At 36.0% G+C, this 20,795-nt stretch overlaps 1 protein-coding gene across 3 annotated transcripts in view; it reads right to left on the bottom strand.

Annotated features, from left to right (window-relative positions):
* PSME4 (proteasome activator subunit 4) overlaps positions 1-20,795 on the bottom strand; it is a 108,124-nt gene that overhangs the window by 59,852 nt on the left and 27,477 nt on the right. For all 3 annotated transcript variants that reach the window (XM_078056560.1, XM_078056561.1, XM_078056562.1), the window contains exons 4-10: positions 9,008-9,052; positions 7,520-7,669; positions 6,322-6,385; positions 5,717-5,791; positions 3,356-3,478; positions 1,463-1,555; positions 634-899 (exon numbers count right to left, since the gene is read on the bottom strand). In XM_078056560.1, coding sequence (XP_077912686.1) covers positions 634-899; positions 1,463-1,555; positions 3,356-3,478; positions 5,717-5,791; positions 6,322-6,385; positions 7,520-7,669; positions 9,008-9,052 — 816 coding nt within the window. The remainder of the gene's footprint in view (positions 1-633; positions 900-1,462; positions 1,556-3,355; positions 3,479-5,716; positions 5,792-6,321; positions 6,386-7,519; positions 7,670-9,007; positions 9,053-20,795) is intronic.

Below are 20,795 nucleotides of genomic sequence, written 5' to 3'. Positions count from 1 at the left end.
ATTGTGACAGTAACTAGGGAAAGGGAAAACTATTTTTGTTACTATTTCAACGTATGAAACAAAATGAATGCAATAAAATCTATACTGTGGAAATAATACACATAAGATTATGCATATATTAAAATAATAAAGACAGTCAAATTTTCTTCTGTATCACTGATTTTAAGAAATAAAAGAAATCCAAAATCACTTCTCAGTATTTAGTGACACACTCTGATGTAAAAGCAGCTTAATTAATTAGTTTATTAATTAATTTTTGTAAGATCTTATTTTTAAGTAATCTCTACACCCCACATGGGGCTCAAACTCACAACCCCGAGATCAAGAGTCACATGCTCCACCAACTGAGCCCACCAGGCGCCCCTTAATTTATGAGCAAAAATGTGCCAATAATCCAAAAATATTTTATCCATCTCGTGTCAATTTTCTTTTCTCTCCAGTAAACCTTTATCAGGTTACCAATCGTTAGGTTAAAATGCCTTGCTTCTCCTACAGGAACAGGAACAAGCACGGAGAAAGCAAAACAGAAGCCATAAAAGAAAACCAAGCACAACAGAAGAGTAGAGGGAAGAGATAATCAGAACACTGTAGCCACAGCTGAGGCTTCAATCAAACATGTAAAGCTCCACTTACCTTTCAAGTACAGGGGGTATTACTAACTCAGGTCTCATGAGTGCAAGATTCTGCAGAGCCTGGGCTGCTTCTAAACTACCAGTTTTGCTAAACATAGCCAAGAGGACAGGCTGAATAATGCATCGTACAAAGTCTGTAACATCTTGATCAGTAAGCTTATGGCTATCAGGCACAGGAGTTAACCAAGAAGGCTTCTTGTATCTTTCACGATGCAATCTTCTAACAACACTGTTTGGCAACCGCTGAAGTAGTTTCATTAATTTGTTCTGGGGACACAGAAGCAAAAAGTCCAAGGTAGGTTCTATTTCCTACAGAGATATTTATGGTTCCTTTCTACCCTCCAAATAAAGATTCTTAAAATAACAGCTCTTACAATCTATTACAAAGACCTGCACGGCATAACTAGATAGAATAAAATGCCATTATCAATTAAAGTACTGATAATGTGTTTCAAATGTCAGTTTTAATTTCTAGCACCAGATGAATCTTCCATTACATGAAAAACCATTTTAGCTAGGCAATGTGGAACCCCCCCCCAAAAAAACCCCAAGGAATAAAAACCACAACTGACAATCCTTTCTGTTGCCAGAATGTGACATTTTGTCACCAGTTATTGGACGAACAATATTATCTTCATTTATTTTTATGTTCTATGAACACAGAAACTTAATTTGAACTTAATCACCTACATATAGCCAAATTTATATGAAGAACAGAAAATGTATTATAGGTTTTATACAATAGGCAATATGTAACCATTTTTTAAAGATATGTGTGACCATATCTTTAAAAATTTCCAAACCCTAAAATGAAAAATGAATATACTCACCAGCCAGCGTCCATTATTTGAGGGATGGTAAAAAGATGTGATGCTGTTAAACAAACCAGCCAAATGTTTTTGCACTAGTTTACTTGGTCCACCCTATACAAATAAAAAAACAAAAATATCAGTACCCACTGTACACTGGAAAATTGAAGGAATCAATAGGCCCAAGCCTACATACACCTCTCTAACGTGGTACACATCCATTTTGCTGACAAAAACCAATTCTGCCCCTACATAAGAGTCAAAAACAAATTCCCCAGTGAACTTCCTACAATCTTCCATTTAAAACACTCTACAAAAAATAAGGGAAACTTACTGAAACCAAATTAGATAACTGAAAAGAGATCTTTCAATTTAGGGTATCAGCATATTTTACTCTTTTGCAGTGAAATAATTTTTGTCACTAAGACTGTTTTAAAATAACCAAGAGTGGTAACATCAGGCATAAAAAGCATTCCTAAAAGGATTCAAGAAGTGAATTTCTTATTGCAGGAAATGAAGAAGTGAGATGTACATAAATACATTCAAATATTTTATTTTTACTCCCAAATGTTTCAAATGATTAAACCTGCTATATTTGACCACATTTTTACTCAAAAGAAAAATATTTTTTTCTTAATCTATTACCAAAACAAATACACCAAACAATAATACAACATGGGGGGGAAAATGAGGAAAAAATTTAGCATTCATCTTATCAAGTTCAACAGCCCTGAAGATAAAGAACTACAATTTGGTTTTAAAACCTTCCATCTCTCAGGATGATCTTCTAAGAAAAAGCAGAGACATAAGGTAGACTGTTGAGTTACATAAGAACATGTCTTCACGCTGAAATGAAATCCATGTACATGTTCCCCATTGAGAATAGGTCAACTACTAAAGAGATCATAATTCCATAGCAAAAAACCAACAAAAATGTCAATATTTTAACATAGTAATTAGCATTTTTATTTATTATATTCATTATTCACATTTAACACAAAATAAATCTGTCAATGGGAAAAACTATGTGAGAAAGAACAGCAACATTAACTAAAATAAGCTGATATTAATCACAATGTAATTCTGTGGCTTCTAAAAAATGAATTCCAACTCATTGCTTATGTAAGATAGTAAACATCCAAATGTTTTTGCTCTTATGGAGTATTAGAAAGAAAATGTGATTTTCCCTGCTTAATAACGAAATAGCAAAAACAGGGGGAGAATGAATTCTTCTTTAAAATCTAAAAATAAAATTTAAGAGTTAAACTTTGCACAACCATCCTGCATTTTCCACAGAAACAACCAGCCAAACAACATAACCTGGGAGAAAATATCAAACAGAATAATAATTTAAAAAAGAGACAGCAGTAGAAGCAATATAAATGACAATCCAGAAAATTATAGTATAAAATTATTCTTATATTCCTATTTGCAAGTTGACAATGAAATCCAAGCATGTGGATATATTTTTACTTTCCTTCAGGGATGTCAGTTAAGTAATCCTCCATACTTCTCCCTTCATTAAGATTACTTCATTTGTTTAGTAAGCTTTGTGTTCAGTGTAATCTTCGACACTGAATGCATTCGTACCGGGCATATGCAAAACCCTGAGTTCTAATTCCACATTTATCATTATCAATTTGACCTTTCATTTGTGAGTCTGGTTCTTGACCTATTAAGACTGTTAGACATTCTGAATCTCTCAAAACTCTAAACTTTGACTCCATTATTAAGAACTATTGGCTAGAGAAATGGTTGTTTTTCTACATTCTGGGTCTGATAAACATTAGCTTACTACATCAGAAAATATCCAAGAATCAAATGACCAACTAAGATACTAATATAGCCTAATGTGATTATACAGAATTTTTGTATGGTTAACACAAAATTTAGATGAACTAATGTGTTACAAACCATCATAGCGGTGATCCATATCACAGCATGTCCTATATCATAAGCATTTGTTAAAAATCTTGGGACTAACACTTGACTGCTTCCCACTGGGAGGTTCAAGCTTCTCAGAATTCTTGTAAATATCTTTAAAAAGAAAAAAAGAATTAAGAATAAATATTTTTAAGTATCAAGTAACTTTTTAAATAACTGAAGTGTTATATATATTATTGTTATTGGATATATTCTCATTGGATCAGGTTTTAAGCAAAATTACATACTATTTGGTAGCTTTATACACTGCTTTATTCCATAAAAATTACATAGAAATAGATTCTTTTTAAAATTTTTATTTTTATTTATTTTATTTCATTTATTATTTTATTTTATTTTATTAAGATTTCATTTATTTATGTGAGACAGAGAGAGCATGCACGCGCATGAGAGTGAGCAAAAGGAATGGTGGCAGAGGGAGAAGCAGGCTCCCCGCTGAGCAGGGAGCCCGATGCGGAACTCGATCCCAGGACCCTGGGATCATGACCTGAGCCGAAGGCAGACGCCCAACCGACTGAGCCACCCAGGCGCCCTTATTTCATTTTTTAAAAGTTTATTTATTTAAGTAATATCTACACCCAACATGGGGCTCGAAATCACGACCCTGGTATCGAGAGCTCCATGCTCTAATGACTGAGCCAGCCAGGCTCAGCCCCTATTTCCTTTCTTTCAAATGACACTGAGGTCACAAAGGGGTGGATAAGAAGCAGCTGTATCCACGTACCCTGTACCCACGTACCCATAAACAAATGAGATAGTTTAAACATAAAAAGGCAAAATGTAGATAATACAGTTAAACATGAAGTATTTTGACTCCTATCTCTCTAAATGCATATGAAATTATTTTTCCTACGCTCTCATTCCATGCCAAGAATATACAAAATGCAAATACCTATCTTCTAGTGGATTACTTTCCCTTTCAAAATTCTATCATTGATTTTTCCCCCAGGAATTTGCATTTTCATCTCTCATTGAATAATTGCATTTTAGGGGCACCTGAGTGGCTCAGATGGTTAAGTGTCTGCCTTCAGCTCAGGCCATGATCAGGGTCCTGGGATCGGGCCCCGTTATCGGGCTCCTGGCTCGGCAAGGAGTCTGCTTCTTCCTCTCCCTCTGCCTCTCTCCCCTGCTCATATTCCCTCCCTCTCTCTCTCTCTGTCAAATGAATAAATAAAAAAAAAATTTTTTTAATTGCATTTTATTTTTTAAAATTTCTCTTTAAAAGATTTTACTTACTTATTAGAGAGGGAGAGAGTGAGAGAGCAAGAGTGTACAGGCAGGGGGAGCAGTAGGCAAAGGGAGATGGAGAAGCAGGCTCCCCCCTGAGCAGGGAGCCCACCATAGGGATTCGATCCCAGGACCCTGGGATCATGACCTGAGTTGAAGGCAGATGCTAAACTGATTGAGCCACGCAGGCGCCCCTAATAATTTATTTTTTATTTATTTTAAAAGATTTTATTTATCTATTTGACACAGAGACAGAGAGAGAGAGAGAGAGAGAGGGTATATGAGCAGGGGAGAGAGGGAGAGAACACAAGTAGGCAAAGGAGCAGCAGAGGGAGAGGGAGAAGCAGGCTCTCCGTCAAGCAGGGAGCCCGATGCGGGACTTGATCCCAGGACCCTGGGATTATGACCTGAACCGAAGGCAGCCACTTAACCGACTGAGCCACCCAGGCACCCCTAAACATTTTAATATAATTAAATTTATATTTAAAATCTGTCATTAGTAACAGGGACCCCAACAGTGGGAGAAAATCACTTTTCCTCCTTCATTTCTACCAGACGGTGCAAGCAAAAGTAAACAGAGTATGTCTGCTGCTGTTCCCCAGCCCTGCTCTACTGTCAGCGTGTGCATCAGAATCACCTGGATGCCCCATGCCACCCCTCCTGAGCCCACTTCAGGTGAAACAATATGGAAGATGCAATGTTAAGAACAATGAACCTAGAGACACTCTAGCTTTATTTACTCTAGGAAAATGCGATCTAAAAAGTAGAGAACACTCTAGAATAGCAATCAAATACAATACCCAAAATTTGCTGGAAGGTATGAATGTAAGATACCCTGAATAATACACTTAGTACTTTCTAAATTACTCACTCTGAAACTTCTATTTCATGTCCTACATAGGCAAGACAAAAATCACACATTTATGATTACCTTGGTATGATCCAATTAGTTTTTGAAAATAAATGATCTATCCTGGTAAATTGTATGTTTTTACTAGTGATCAAGAAATATTTTAGGAATTAGCATACAAAACACACTTCTTAAAGACATAAAAAGTGCTATCAGTGCTACTGTATGTTGTATGCTCAAAAGTTCTTAATTACCTTTGGTACATATGGATCCCAATCTATGTACCCTATATTATCTGTAGCCAATCGAGCAAAGAGATTTACTAGTTGCTGAAAGTAAACGAAAAAAGAAAGACAGTTAAGTAAATACACTTGTTATTAAGTGTCACAGTCACACCCCCTATCCATTTCTGGTTCTCAGCTGTCATCATTAGCACAACTTAATACATGGTTTATGACTCATTTTTTTAAAATCTCCAAATTTAAGTTCTGATTCTTGTCACCCTTTTAAAATCAAATGCAGTTGAAATGCTTATTAAAAGGGAAATGACAAAAGCATCATCCACAATGCAAAGAGAAGAAATTTTAATCTAATAAGCACATAGAAAACATCTACTATGTGTCTAGCAACATGCTAGTGAAGGTCCAATAGGAAACAACAGTCTTACATTTCATGCATTTCATAATACATGCATATGCTTCTAGATATTGATAAAACCAAAAGAAGTGTCTATTTCTGTTAGAAACAGCAAACAAAATTTTAAAAAAACAATTACAACATTGCTAATAGCCAATTCTAAGGAACTGACGTTATTTATCAAATGATCTGATAGCAAAGAAGGAAAAAATAGGATACTCACCCCCTCCCACTGTGGGAGATTTTGCACTGAAACCCAAAGGCCAATTAATTCATCAAACCAAAGTCTGAAGAAGAAAAATGTTGTTATGAATAGCAAGTGATTTATAGAAAGTGGTTCAAAGCCAGGTATCCTTTGTATTTTTTAATCTATTATTCTTACTGATAACTACACAACCTAGAAAAAATAATACTGAATGTTACAAACTTAATGGAACAAATGACTACTTCTGTCTGAATATTCCCCTTGCAATATATTTATGCTAAAGAGTCATCTCATCAAACCTCTACTTCATTGTTAGGGGCGCCTGGGTGGCTCAGCTGGTTAAGCACCCAATTCTTAGTTTCTGCCCAGGTCATGGTCCTGCCACTTTTTGTGTCTTTAAGAAGAAGTCCTACTTTCTTTTCTTTTTTTTTTTTTTTTTTTTTAAGAGAGAGAGCATGGGGGAGGAGGGGCAGAGGGAGAGAGAATCTAATAAGCAGGCTCCATACCCAGGGTGGAACCCAACACAGGGCTCAATCTCACGACCCTAAGATCATGACCTGAGCAGAAATCAAGAGTCAAGATGCTTAACCAACTGAGCCACCCAGGTTCCCCTAAATATTTTTCATTCTAGGATTTGTTATATAGAGTCATCTAGAAAAAACAGTTCTTAAAAACAGTGCAAAGACTAGAATGAGTAGAGAATAAGAATTATAAAAAAGACCTAAGAAAAACTACAAGTGATGAATAAAACCAAGTTTTAGGAAAACACTTTTCCTTTCCCTAAACTCCACACAATTTAACATTTCTTATCACTGCCTATTTACTGATATTTTCTACTTTTTTGCATTTTTTATTCTTTCTCTCTTGATTTCTTAAATTAAAGCCCTTATCTTTACTTTTCCTTTTAAGTAATCTCTACACCCAACATGGGGCTCAAACTCACAAGCCCAAGATAAAGAATCACATGCTCCACCAATTGAGCCAGCCAGGCACCCCGTAAAGCCCTCATATCGTATTTGGCTTGACATACAAGCATTAGTCTCTCCTCATTTACAATCTTATGCTTAACTGTTTCAGCCTCCACACACTTCAAGTATAATCAACACAATGGTTGAGTTAGTAAATTTTTGTTTACTTATTATTGCTTTACGAGTTGGCTTATATATCTCCATTTCTTGCTCTATTCTATAATTTGTCAAGATATGTATATACTTACTTAAAACCTTTATGATGAAGTTGTGGAGGAAGGGAGGTAGGAAGAAATATTTCAAAATAAGTGATGGCCTTTTGCATTGTTACATCAAAAGGGCACATTAAAGGCCGCCATTCTTCTAGCATCTCAGCTGTGGCATCTGCTGGAAAGTATCTAATAAAAAAGAAGGTATTCATTTACCTGATCATTGGCTAAAAGCTCTACAACATCAACATCTGACCAACAAAAAAAGGGGAGGTAGGAAATGGATTTCATAAGGTACAACATACACTACAAATGTCAAGTTAACTTAAACACATTTTTGCAACTCTAAAATAAATACCTTGTCACACTTAAAGGTAAATTTTTTTCTCGTCTAAAGGACTTAGAAAAATGCTATAAAGCTAATAAACTCATAAAATACAAAGTCACTTAAATAACCTACAAATTTATACATGGTTGTTTTATTTTTTTTCCCTCCCTGTGTGCTATGTAATAGCAATAGGAAAAAAATCTAGTCCACAGAGAATCCAGTCTATATAAGAAATGGATAATCAGTGAAATGAAAAAGAGAACATTAGCCTAGGCATGTTTGGACCAACCATTTACTCTCAGTGTACCACAGAGCTCTCTTGTATACAAGAGTGGACTAGACTAGATGGTCTTCCTACAGGTGCTAACATTCTACGAGTCTATGAAAAAATATTATTTGCCCAAGACTGAGAATATAGTAGGTCAGCAACAAATACCTGATTTATAAAACCATTTATAACTTTAATTCATAAGAATATGATAAAATAGGGATTTCCATTCAAAAGAACTCACTGCATCCATACATAGCAGGATAAGCAGTCTTAGAACAGCCTAATAATTGTCAAGTCCATAGAATTGGGTTTTTATTTATTTTATTTTATTTTATTTTATTTTATTTCATTTTATTAAGCTCTACGCCCAACATGGGGCTCAAACTCCTAACCTCAAGATCAAGAGTCCATGCTCTACCGACTGAGCTAGTCAGGGGCCTCAAGTCCACAGAATTGGACTTCAATTGATTAAAACGAAATTCAACCCATATTCATCTTTAAACATCAGAATATGGAATATTTCTGTATGTTCTACTGAAAGAGAACATATTTCAAAAAAAATGTCTGAACACCTTCTTATTATTACTCACATTTTAATATAATACCTACGATGCTCATTTTGGAAAATATTTTTGATCCGAGTAATGATACTCTAGGAAAATCTTTCAAATAAAGACAATTATACATAAATTATGGCATTCTTACTTTATAATAGGTAACTGACACCCACACCACTTAAAAATTTCTAAATTTATAAATGAAATCTAAATAATTCAGTTCAAGAGTTGGAAATGATATATTGTGCCCAGTGACTAACATCACAATGTTAGAAACGTTTTATACCTTTAATTTCCTCTTCAAAGCATACTAGGGACGGGGAAAAGCCCACAGAAATAAAAGAGGTTTTATAAATTGAGAAGCTACTTACGGTCGGCAGCTTTTCACGAGTGTTTTGAGAACATTTTCTACAGAACTAGGGGGGGAAAAGCCATTTGATAAATTAGGTTTGTGTATTTTGAGAACACACCTAATCCAATCAATAAATATCTCTAAAAAATGCTCATACATCTAAAAATTATGTGTGTACATGCAATAACTAATCCGTCTCTTTCATACCAACAGAACTATAAGGATTAACTACCTAAACTCTGTAATCTACTCTTTCCTTTGCTCTGGATTTGCTCATTCTCTGTTGTAATCTAAAGGGAAGAAAACTGGGAAAAGGACAAATCATTTTCAATCTTTACAAAGTAGGCAGCAATGACCACACTTAACAGCACATCAAGAAGTATGCTCAGTGGCTTAAAACTTCAAATACTAATTTTTATTTTTATTAAAGTGCTTTTACATCGAAACACAAACAGCAGAAAAAATCTGGTGTGCTTATATCAGCAACTGCCAGAAACTAGTTTTCTGTAACTAATGGTGAGAGTTCTATAACCCTACAAGGTTACTTTATGGCCAGCACCAATTACCAAAAATAGGAACAGCCATCTTTTTGACCAGCTACTTAAAAAGTTAGTTGAGTAACATTAAAAAGCTGTAACTTATTTTCCAACTTTGTAGGTGGTTCAAGTGAATTTAAAAAAACAACATAAGTATTTGTATGTGGATTTAAATAAATGTTTGTCTAAATGAAAAGGCCAATGTGTACTGGTTTAAACATCCATGGCCAGAATGGAATATTTAAATTAATTAGACCATAGTCAAAGAGGTAAAATGCGAATAAAACAAAGGGCACAAGGTAATTTTGGAATGGAATTTTAAAATAAATGTGTGGCTACTTACAGCATGATGTATACAAGTAAATAAAATAAGTCCCCAAATCTCAAGAAAAAAACTATGAGGGAAAGGGGTAACTTTCAGGCATGCTTCCACCTGACACTTTCTCATTAAGCTTCTTGAAATTGTTAAGTCCAGAGGTCTATCCAACTTCTCTGAAAGCTTAAGAACTAATCTGTAAAGAAATTCCAAGGAATAACACAAACCAAACTCAGCACAAGTAACCAATTATACAACCGAGAGAGAAAACTATGATTTCATTACTAGAAGCTGTAGAAATCCTCTTTAATTTCAAAACTAGTCAGAAAAAAATTAACTGAAGAGGAAACCAGGCTACAACACATGAGATAATTCTAAAATAAAAAAGACGAACATATGGCCAGAGAGACATGGAACATTTTCTCTGATTATCAGGGAGAGATTCTACCTTCTCTCATAAAAAAGCTAAGCAATTGAGAAACAATTCGTTTAGAGAACATCTAAGTTTGCCTGGTTAAAAAAGGAGTAAACTTCTCTCTAACTACATTTAAACTCTCTGAAGATCACAACTATGATTTTTACTTCTGGGCATTTCCAAAGCACTTTTAAAAGGCTATGTGTTCATATATACTTATGCATATTTATATTTATTAATTTACAATACACAATAAGCATTTTCTATCAGAGCAACAAAGAGCACAGATCTTTGGATCTTCTTTTCATTTGGACCAAAGAACCCCATTTAGAAACAAATTATAGACAAGGTTTAAAGAACCATCTAGTTCCAAACTAAATAACAGATCAACTTAAATGCAGATTTAAAAAAAGATAATTCTAAAATGGCAAACTTTGTGTCCAAGGAAATAAGCAGAAGATCTGTAATTCTTGATATCAGTTCCTAAAGTTTGTCTTCATGTTAACTTTACATTTATTTTACTGTTTCTGTGGCAACCCGTTTCAGAGTACAACACAGAAAACCTGCTGTTTTCACTGGTAACTTTTCTATTCCACCAACAAACTTTCATATAATGTCAAAAATGATTCTAGAAAGCAGTCAAAAGGCTGCATAGCTACCTGCTTTCTCCAGTTCCCTTCACTCTTCAAAAGAATAGGATGTTAATTATAATACTTGACAGCTGTCACTTCACTCATTAGAGGAATAGGGTATGTGGGAATGTGCTTTAGTTCATCTAAATAAAGTCAATTTCAACCCCTCCTTATATATAAGGCCTGTGCCAATGGATTTATGCTCTTTATCCAGAAAAGGGTACAATCTCTCTAACCTGTGATATCTGTATAGTGACCTTTTGTGATTCTTGTAATCTCTCAAGATGAAGGGAACAATGTTTCTGTTTAAAAATAAAATAAAAGGTTAAGGCTAGATGCTACTAGACTATATTTCACTAATTTTTAGAGGGAGTGAATAATCACTATGTACTTTCCCAATTGTTGGAAATTTATAATACTGAAGTGATTACAATTCAAAACACTTTAAAAAAAAATCAAAAGGGATCTACAGAAGGAACAAGCTTTGGATGGGTTTTCTCATACCCTACTTCCTCTTAGAAAAGGCATGTTAAGTTGAAAAGAAAGCCATAAGCATATCATGCAATAGTTCACAACTTGGGCTTAGAGTCAGACAGACAAGAAATTTGATTACCAGTTCTGCTACTTACTATCAGTTCAATATTACAGCCTCAGTTTTTCCATCTATATAATAGTAATAATACCTACCTCTCAGAAGGCTGTTACAAAAATTAAATGAGATAATGTAAGGAAAACAGTTATCTGGCCCAGAATTAAGCATAAAAATTGTTAACTATAATTATTATTTCATACTATCCAAGACAAATTACATTTTCAATATCCTTAAGAACTAATATTTTGTGCTCATTTTGCTTTCACATTTATTCTACTGTCTCTCAACAATTACTAATTTATGATTTAGGAAATCACATCAAAATAGGAAATTCTTCCCCCAATTACCACCCTATTTATTAGGGCAGAAAATAAGTTCTTGTCCCAGTTCTTGAGCTCTTGTCCCAGTTTCAACAAATGACTTTGTGTGACTTTTCCTCTCTGGGCCACAATTTCCTTACGCTGTATGATGACATAAGCAACTACCAAATAAGTAGCAGAGAAGCCTGAGGAAAGCCAAAAACCTTAGCGTCCAGTTACACCAGTTATTGAGATAGGAGACTTACATAAACCTGAAGGTTTATGCTTCTTACCTCCTTGGCCTTACCTAATTATCAGGACAATGTTCACTTCTAAACCAGAGAAATGTACAGCAAATGATGTATTCGAGATGAAAGTAGTGTGGACTGCTCATAGCCAGAAGTACTTTCAGCTTCACTCAACAATTCTTGAACTAAATTTTAGCTTCATAATTATCATATTTGCTTTTTTATAAATGAACGGGGCAACTGTAACACTGGCATATTCTATATACCTCTGCCTTGACCTCTTTATAATTTAATGGTAATTGCCTATACGATATTTTCTTTCTTGAGAACGTACTTCATTTCATCCAAAAAACTCAGTTTTACCTGCTTTCTCTATATCTAAACAAATACAACCATCAGTTCGTCAAACACGATGCACCTCATATCTAATTTTTCGAAACCTAATATTGCAGTTAAATCAGCCAGTACTCATTTTTCACAGCCACTTCACACAAAATTAGGGTCAAGATAATTCTACCATAAGAAAGGTTTAAGTAAAATATAATACGTTCACCACTGAAGTAGCATTAACATTGATTTTTCATTGTAATTATTTTCAGAAAAAAGTATGCCACCATGGCTAGTGTTAGGAAGTTGTAATAATCCTGACAACTCAAGTAAAAAGAGCATACATAACTGCTGAAAGTGATGATAGCCTGATCAGTGTGAACTAAGTATTTTTTTAAAATGCTTTAAAAAGAGCACTTTCTAAAGAAAGATCATTATAACAGATACAACTTTTGGAAGAAACATTACCAAAGTCATTAATAAAAATCAACTACTTATTTTCAACATTTCCAAATAAAAGTCAAAGTGGTATTTTTAAAAGAGCAAATAGAATGGTCCTCAAATAACATGTTAAAAATCACTTCATCTACCTTAGTAATAATAATCACTGGTTATTAAAAAAATAACCATAAACTATTTTAAATTTCAACAGGTCCTCAGAGAAATCACTTTCATCATTTCATTATGTTAAATTCTGTAGCTAGAGATCATTCTTGAGCTGCTGATAGTAACTTAAGCTTAGAAATATAGCCCCATGTGTCAAGAAACCCCCAGCAGAGTAAGAACATGTCACTTCCATGTGTTGAAGGGGGAACAAAGGATTTAGCTGTATTTTAGGGATAAGAACACCAAATCAAAGTCCTTTGTCAGATCAATTGAGAAACAAATACCATCAAGAACAAGTACCAGAAAAGGGAAATAATCAAGTTTCTCCAAAGGCAGATTAATATGAAAAATGAAAACGTTTAATATTCTATGACCCCCTTAGAGAACGATATATGAAAGAAAAATAGATCTTAAAAAATTATTTTTTAAAAAAAGTAAATTGAGTTATCTAGGTGCAAACTGCTCATGATGCAAATATGTAAACCTTTAACAACAAACAACTCATAAAAGTCAAATGGATAGTGACAAAACTAAACAAATTTATACACATACCAATTCAAATATGAATTGTGCATGCCCATTTGTAAAAGCTGATCAATGCACAATTCCTTTACGTCTTGTTAGTAGCAACAGTCTTCATTAGTAACTTGCAATATGCTACCCCAATTTAAGTGAATGGGATATCATTTTTGGAAATAAAACTAGGCCCCTAACATTTAAATGCTTCTTTACAACGTAAACAATGAGTGATTCTTAATGTTGCTATTATCAAGTTCAAACTACCTAACTCCTTTCCTTTTTTTTTTTTTTCTTATTAAATAAAAAAAACCCTACAATTTGTTTCTCTGGTAGAACCTAGAAAAAGAGAAGAGTGAAAAATGGTCTGTTGCCCCTGAGGCATAAAGGCAGAAAGACAGAAGAAGGAAAAAAAAGGAGAGGAGAGGAGGAGGGAAGATAAGGAAAAAGGGGAAGGGAAAGAAGAAAGTTAAATAATCCTTGCTCCAAAAAATAGAACCAGCTTTTAAAATCATGTTGAAATGCATGACACCCTAAGCTGTAGTTTCAAATAAAGACAAACACATAAGGCACATGAGTTTAAGACTTGAAAGACAGTTAACAAATGAAGCAACCTTTCACTTTTGATTATAAAAATAGTATTCTAAAAATAGTATGAACACATGCAGTCAGCTGACAAAACTGTTTCAAAATGAGTCAGAATACATCTAAGATGAAAATGCTCAAAGCAAAATGCCAATTCTAAAAGCATGCCATATTGAAGGGTTTTCAGGGGTTTTCTTAAATGTTTGTGAAGTCATAACTTTATCCCTTGATTATAAACACTTGCTATACTAGTATACTAAATAGAAACTTAAGTAGAAAAGTAAATTGTAAAATGTTTAAAATGATTCCCTATTAGAAATTCAGTGGACACAGAGGAGCTCCGAGGAACAAAAACTAAAAGAAGTATTGCGGTATGGCTGGCTCTCCAACTGGTTTCTCTAACATCTTTTTTTAAAGATTTTATTTATTTATTTGAGAGAGAGAGAGCACAGAGGGAGAATGGGAGGGAGAAGCAGACTCCCCACTGAGCAGAGAACCCGATGTGGGGCTCGATCCCAGGACCCTAAGATGATGACCTGAGCCAAAGGCAGATGCTTAACCGACTGAGCCACCCAGGCATCCCGCTCTAACATTTTTGCATAAGAACTAATAAGACTACTAGATTTCTCTGATTTTAAAATCAAGGCAAGTATGAAGAAAGTCCAAGAACCAAAGAATCATATAATCCTTCAAAGATGAATTTTTATAACTATACATAGCCTGACCTGAATGGAAATAAGATAACAGGTAGTCCTTTCAAAAGGTGGTAAATATCTGATGATAACAGTAAAAAGATTACAGAAAATTAGAGAAAATGAATAAAGAATTACAATCCTGAAAAATGTTTTAAGTACAATTCCTTTTTTTTTTTTTTTTTTTTTTTTTTACAGAGATACTAAGTTTCTAACTTTGTCCTACAGGGCTGCCTCTCACCAAGCAAGAGCCCCTTCCAGAGTGGTTCCAGATCCTCAGTATTCTTTGTGATCCATTTAAACTGAAACAACACATTATCATTTTTAAAAAGGAGTCTGCATCAACAGAGCTGCACTTCACAATATATACTCCAGTGGAGGCACACAGCCCTGGGTGTGAGTACTCCAAGCCACTGACCCAATATGGTTCATCTTCCTGGAGCATCAATTTTAGTCAAGAGATACAGAGAAGAAAAACGTTTACTTATGAAAACATTACTTAATAAGCCCAATACAGATATGAATGTTTAAAATAACGTGAAATTTCCAAGAAATTTCTCACACCAGACTGCTTTAAGAAACACCTCAGAGACTTGAGGAAAGAGAAGGAGGTATTAAGTGGACAGCTTGATTGACAGTATTAATAGAGAAAGAAAACACAAAACTCATTTGGAAACTGAAGACCCAGATCTTATAGAATTAAAAACAGGGAAAAAAGGAAAGGAAAGAGCATGGAAAGAAAACATGAGGGACTGATTAACAAGGCAGACAACTTTAGATTGCAGGGATGCAAGGTAAGTAGTGGCAAATCAATGTGGCTGTTAACTACATGGAGGGAACATTTTGGAAATGTATGGGGCATTTTTAATGATCACAATTATTGGGGAGGACTCAATGGAACTTTAGTGATCCCGGTATATCAGGTATCCTCCAATTCATGGAAAAGCCACACATAACAAAAAATTGTTGCAAGATGTTCAAATGTCCCACTGTACAATTATATACAGGTGAAAAAATTTTGATCCTAAAAGTGAAGTGCTTTACCGTTAAGTATTTTTTGCAGTTTTTTAAAAAAGATTTATTCATTTATTTGAGAGACCAAACACAAGGGAGCGTGGGGTGCGGGGAGGGGCAGAGGGAGAGAGAGAACCTCAAGCAGACTCCCTGCTGAGCCGGGAGACCCACGTGGGGCTCAATCTTACGACCCTGAGATCATGACCTGAGCCAAAGGCAAAGACACTTAACCACTGAGCCACCCAAGCACCCCAAGACTGAAGACTATTTTACAGTCTAGAACCAACTGTCATTACACTGGCAATAAGCAGACATAAAACAAACAATGTCATAGAATTTCATTAGTAATTTTGTTGTTAAAATGCTTCATGTTAACTGTCATTCTTCTTGGTATGGCACAAAAGGCAATTTATGTTGTAAAAATGAGATACTGACATTACTAATTTATTTTAGCATTGCTTGTTAGTTTTCCATCTTATGGATACTGTCCCCAGAAGTCCACTGAACAAATTCTGACTTCATATATCATTGTTTTTTTTTCCAATTCTTCCTTTGCCTCTATTCCTTTCACATGTAATAATGTTCAAAAATAATGTTCTGTGATACTAAGTAACTACACCATTTTTTCCAATTCCTTCATTTCATAAAGGATTCATAAAGGATTACTGTGACACTGTACTATAAATAAGGCCAGTTTACCTGCAAGAATATCATACTTCCTTTTCCCCAGCTTAGTACTCTAAAATTAAATGTATTTCCCTCTCTTTTATCATATTTAAATAAGTCTTACCTTTTATTCTTTAGCCTAGCACTAGGTTTTATTTAATTTTTTTTAAAAGATCTTATTTATTGGTCAGAAAGAGAGCACACAAGCAGGAGCAGCAGCAGAGGGAGAAGCAGGCTCCCCGCTGAGCAGGGAGCTCGATGCAGGGCTTGATTCCAGGATCCTGGGATCATGACCTGAGCCGAAGGCAGATGCTTAACCGACTGAGCCACCCAGGAGTCCCATTGGTTTTTATTTTAATGTCCACTCATAGCGCTGCTTTTATTTTCTTGTACTTCTTATACAAAATGCATTTTGCCCTTTTTGAAATTCAAACTTACTCATTATAAGTAGATGCAAAATCTGAATACCATTTTGTATCTTTAGTGTAATGATGCCCATATGTTTGAAATACATATTGTTTTATAATAAACTACTGTCCCATTATGGGAACCATTTTATGGTTAGACATTATTTATATTTACAGAGTCCAAGATGGCGGTGGAGGAGGAAACCTAAGTTTCCTCTGGTCCCAGGAATTCAGCTAGATAGCTATCAAATCATTCTGAACAACCTGTGAACTCAACTGGAGGTCTAAGAAAAGAATAGCTGCAACTCTACAAATAGAAAAGCAATCACTTTCTGCAAGGTGGGAGGTGTGGAAAAGTGAATCCGAGGTGATATATGGGAAGATAAAATGCAGGGGGAGGGAACCTCCATCAGCCAGCTACTGGAAAGTGATATAGCAGCGGAGCACAGAACTGGAACTTTCACAAGTCTGTTCCGGTGAGGGACATCGCAGTCTGAAAGATGGTGAAGTGGGGGCGAAACCCCAGGTGGGACAGTGTGGTCTCAGGATCCTCAGGGTCACAGGAACATCAGGGGTGCCTGAGTATGGCAGAGCTCCTAGGCATCAGAGCAGGGAAGCCGGCTGCAGAGAGTGAGCCCAGGAGTGGGCTCTCGGCTCGGGGCTGCCATAAACCGTGAACTGAAGCACAGTCAGGTCACTGTTCTCTGAGCAGGGACCCAACAAGCGGCAGATCCGGGGAAATCCCCCCTCCTACCCCGGGGAGGAGCTGCGCGGGAGCGCACTGCAGGGATCTGCTGGGTTTGGAGACTCCAAACGGGGTCGCGTACCTGAGAAAGAAACGCTTGGTCACAGACTGAGGGAGCACAGAGTGTGGACTGAGACCAGGGAGAGAGGAGTGACTGACTGCTTTTCTCTGAGGGTTGAGAAGTGGGGCCCCGAGCTCTCTGCTCCGGGGCTGGAGATTGGGAGGCTGCCATGTTCATTCTCATCCTCTGAAGCTGCTCTGAAAGCCTTCAGGGAACAAAAGCCACATAGAGCAAAACGAAGCAGATTACTTAGCCTGGCCCCTTGCAAGGGCAATGCAATTCCGCCTGGGGCAAATACACTTGAGAATCAATGCAAGAGGCCCCTCCCCCAGAAGATCAGCAAGATCATCCAGCCAAGACCAAGTTTACCAATAGTTGAGAACCGTAAAACTCCAGCACTAGGGGACGATAGCATATAGAATTCATGTTTTTTTCCCCATGATTTTTTAGTCTTTCAATTTATATTCTATTTTCTTTTTCCTTTTTCAATTTATTTTATCAACTCTTGTTAAAATCTTTATTAATTTGCATTTTTACGTTACAATCTATCCTTTCATTGTATTTAATTTTATTTTTGCATATATATGTTTTTCTTTCTTTATAATATTGGGGTGCAGTTTATTCTAACAGATCAAAATACACCCAAAATCTAGTTATGGCTCTGTTCTCTTCACTTGTCTGATCATATTTTTCTTCTTCTTTCTTTTTAGTAGTTCTCTGTTTTGTTAAAGTCTGTTTTAATTTTCATCTTTACAGTTACATTCTATCCTTTCAATGTATTTAATTTTATATTTGTACATATATAAGTTTTTCTTTCTTTACAATTTTGAGATGTTTTTTTGCCTAACAAACCAGCCAAATACACTCAGGATATACTGCATTGCACTGTTCCATTTACCTGTCTGTTTACATTCCTTCTTTTTTTTTTTTTTTCTTTTTTCATTTTTATACTTACAGTCTATCCTTTCATTGTATTTAATTTTATTTTTGTACATATAAAGTTTTCCTTTTATTTACAATTTTGGGACCTAGTTTTCTAACAAACAGACCTATAAAATACACATGGGATCCAGTGTATTGCTCTATTCTGTTCACCTGTCTGATTATATTCTTTTGTTGCTGTTAATTTTTTTTTTCTTCCAGTTTCATCTCTTCTGATTTCTTTAGTGTATATTTCTCTGGGGTCGTTGTTGCCATTTTAGTATTTTGTTCTCTCGTTCATCTATTCTTCTCTGGACAGAATGACAAGATGGAAAAACTCACCTCAAAAAGGAGAACAAGAGTCAGTACTGACTGCCAGGGACCTAATCAGTATGGACATAAGTAAGAAGGTGGAACTAGAGTTCAGAATAATGATTATAAAGATACTAGCTGGGCAGGTGCCTGGGTGGCTCTGTCATTAAGCGTCTGCCTTCGGCTCCTGGGAACAAGTCCCACATCGGGCTCCCTGCTCGGTGGGAAGCCTGCTTCTCCCTCTCCCACTCCCCCTGCTTGTGTTCCAGCTCTCACTATCTCTCTCTCTGTCAAGTAAATAAATAAAATCTTTAAAAAAAAAAATACTAGCTGGGCTTGAAAAAAGCATAGAAGACACTAGCAAATCCCCTTCTGGAGAAATAAAAGAACTAAAATCTAATGAAGTCACAATCAAAAAGGCTATTAATGAGATGCAATAAAAAATAGAGGCTCTAACTGCTAGGATAAATGAGGTAGAAGAGAGAATTAGTGATAGAGAAGACCAAATGATGGAGAATAAAGAAGCTGATTAAAAAGAGAGATGGGGTGCCTGGGTGGCTCAGATGGTTGGGCGTCTGCCTTCGGCTCAGGTCATGATCCCAGGGTCCTGGGATTGAGTCCCGCATCGGGCTCCCTGCTCAGTGGGGAACCTGCTTCTCCCTCTCCCTCTGCCTGCCGCTCCCCCTGCTTGTACTCGCTCTCTAATAAAAATAAAAAAATCTAAAAAAAAAAAAAAAAAGAGATAAACAACTACTGGATCACGAGGAGAGAATGAGAGGTAAGTGATACCATTAAGCAAAACAGTATTAGAATAACTGGGATGCCAGAAGAGGAAAGGGGTGGGAGCAGAAGGTATACTGGAGCAAATTATAGCTGAGAACTTCTCTAATCTGGGGAAGGAAACACGCATCCAAGTTCAGGAGGCACAGAGAACCCCCCCCTCAAAAATCAGTAAAAATAGGTCAACACCCCAATATATAATAATGAAACTTGTGAATCTCAGAGACAAAGAGAACATCCTGAAAGCAGCTCTGGGAGGAGAGGGCCGTAACCTACAAGGGTAGAAACATTAGACTGGCAGCATACCTATCCACAGAGACCTGGCAAGCCAGAAAGGACCAGCATCATATATTCAGGGTGCTAAATGAGAAAGTATACAACTAAGAATACTTTATCCAGCTAGGATGTCTTCCAAAATAGAAGGAGAGATAAAAAGTTTCCAGGACAAACAGGAACTCAAAGAATCTGTGTTTACTAAACCAGCCCTACAAGAAATATTAAAAGCAAAGAGAGAGCACAAAAGTAACATAGACCAGAAAGGAACAGAGACAACACATAGAAACAGTGACTTTACAGGTAATACGATGGCACTAAATTCATATCTTTCAATAGTTACTCTGAATGTACATGGGCTAAGTGGTGGCACCTGAGTGGCTCAGTCAGTTAAGCGTCTCCCTTCAGTCAGGTCATGATCCCAAGGTCCTGAGATCAAGCCCTGCATCAGGCTCCCTGCTCAGTGGGGAGCCTGCTTTTCCCTCTCCTCCCTGCTCATGCTCTCTCTCGCTATCTCTGTCACTATCTGTCTCTCTCTCTCTCTCAAATAAATAAAATCTTTAATTTAAAAAAAATGGGTTAAATGGCCCAATCAAAAGACACAGGGTATCAGAAAGACTGTAATAAGAGATGAGGAAGGACACTACATCATAACTGAAGGGTCTATCCAATAAGATCTAACAACTGTAAATATTTATGCCCCTAACATAGGAGCAGTAAATTATATAAACGAATTAATAACAAAATTAAAGAAACACATCAATAATAATACAATAGCCGTGGGGGACTTTAACACCCCACTCACTGCAATGGACAGATCATCTAAGCAGAAGATCAACAAGGAAACAAGGGCTTTGAATGACA

This window comes from Halichoerus grypus, chromosome 10, assembly GCF_964656455.1.
Source record: "Halichoerus grypus chromosome 10, mHalGry1.hap1.1, whole genome shotgun sequence".
Lineage (NCBI taxonomy): Eukaryota > Metazoa > Chordata > Mammalia > Carnivora > Phocidae > Halichoerus > Halichoerus grypus.
The sequence above is the reverse complement of the archived record's forward strand: the minus strand, read 5'-3'. Positions and strand labels throughout refer to the sequence as shown.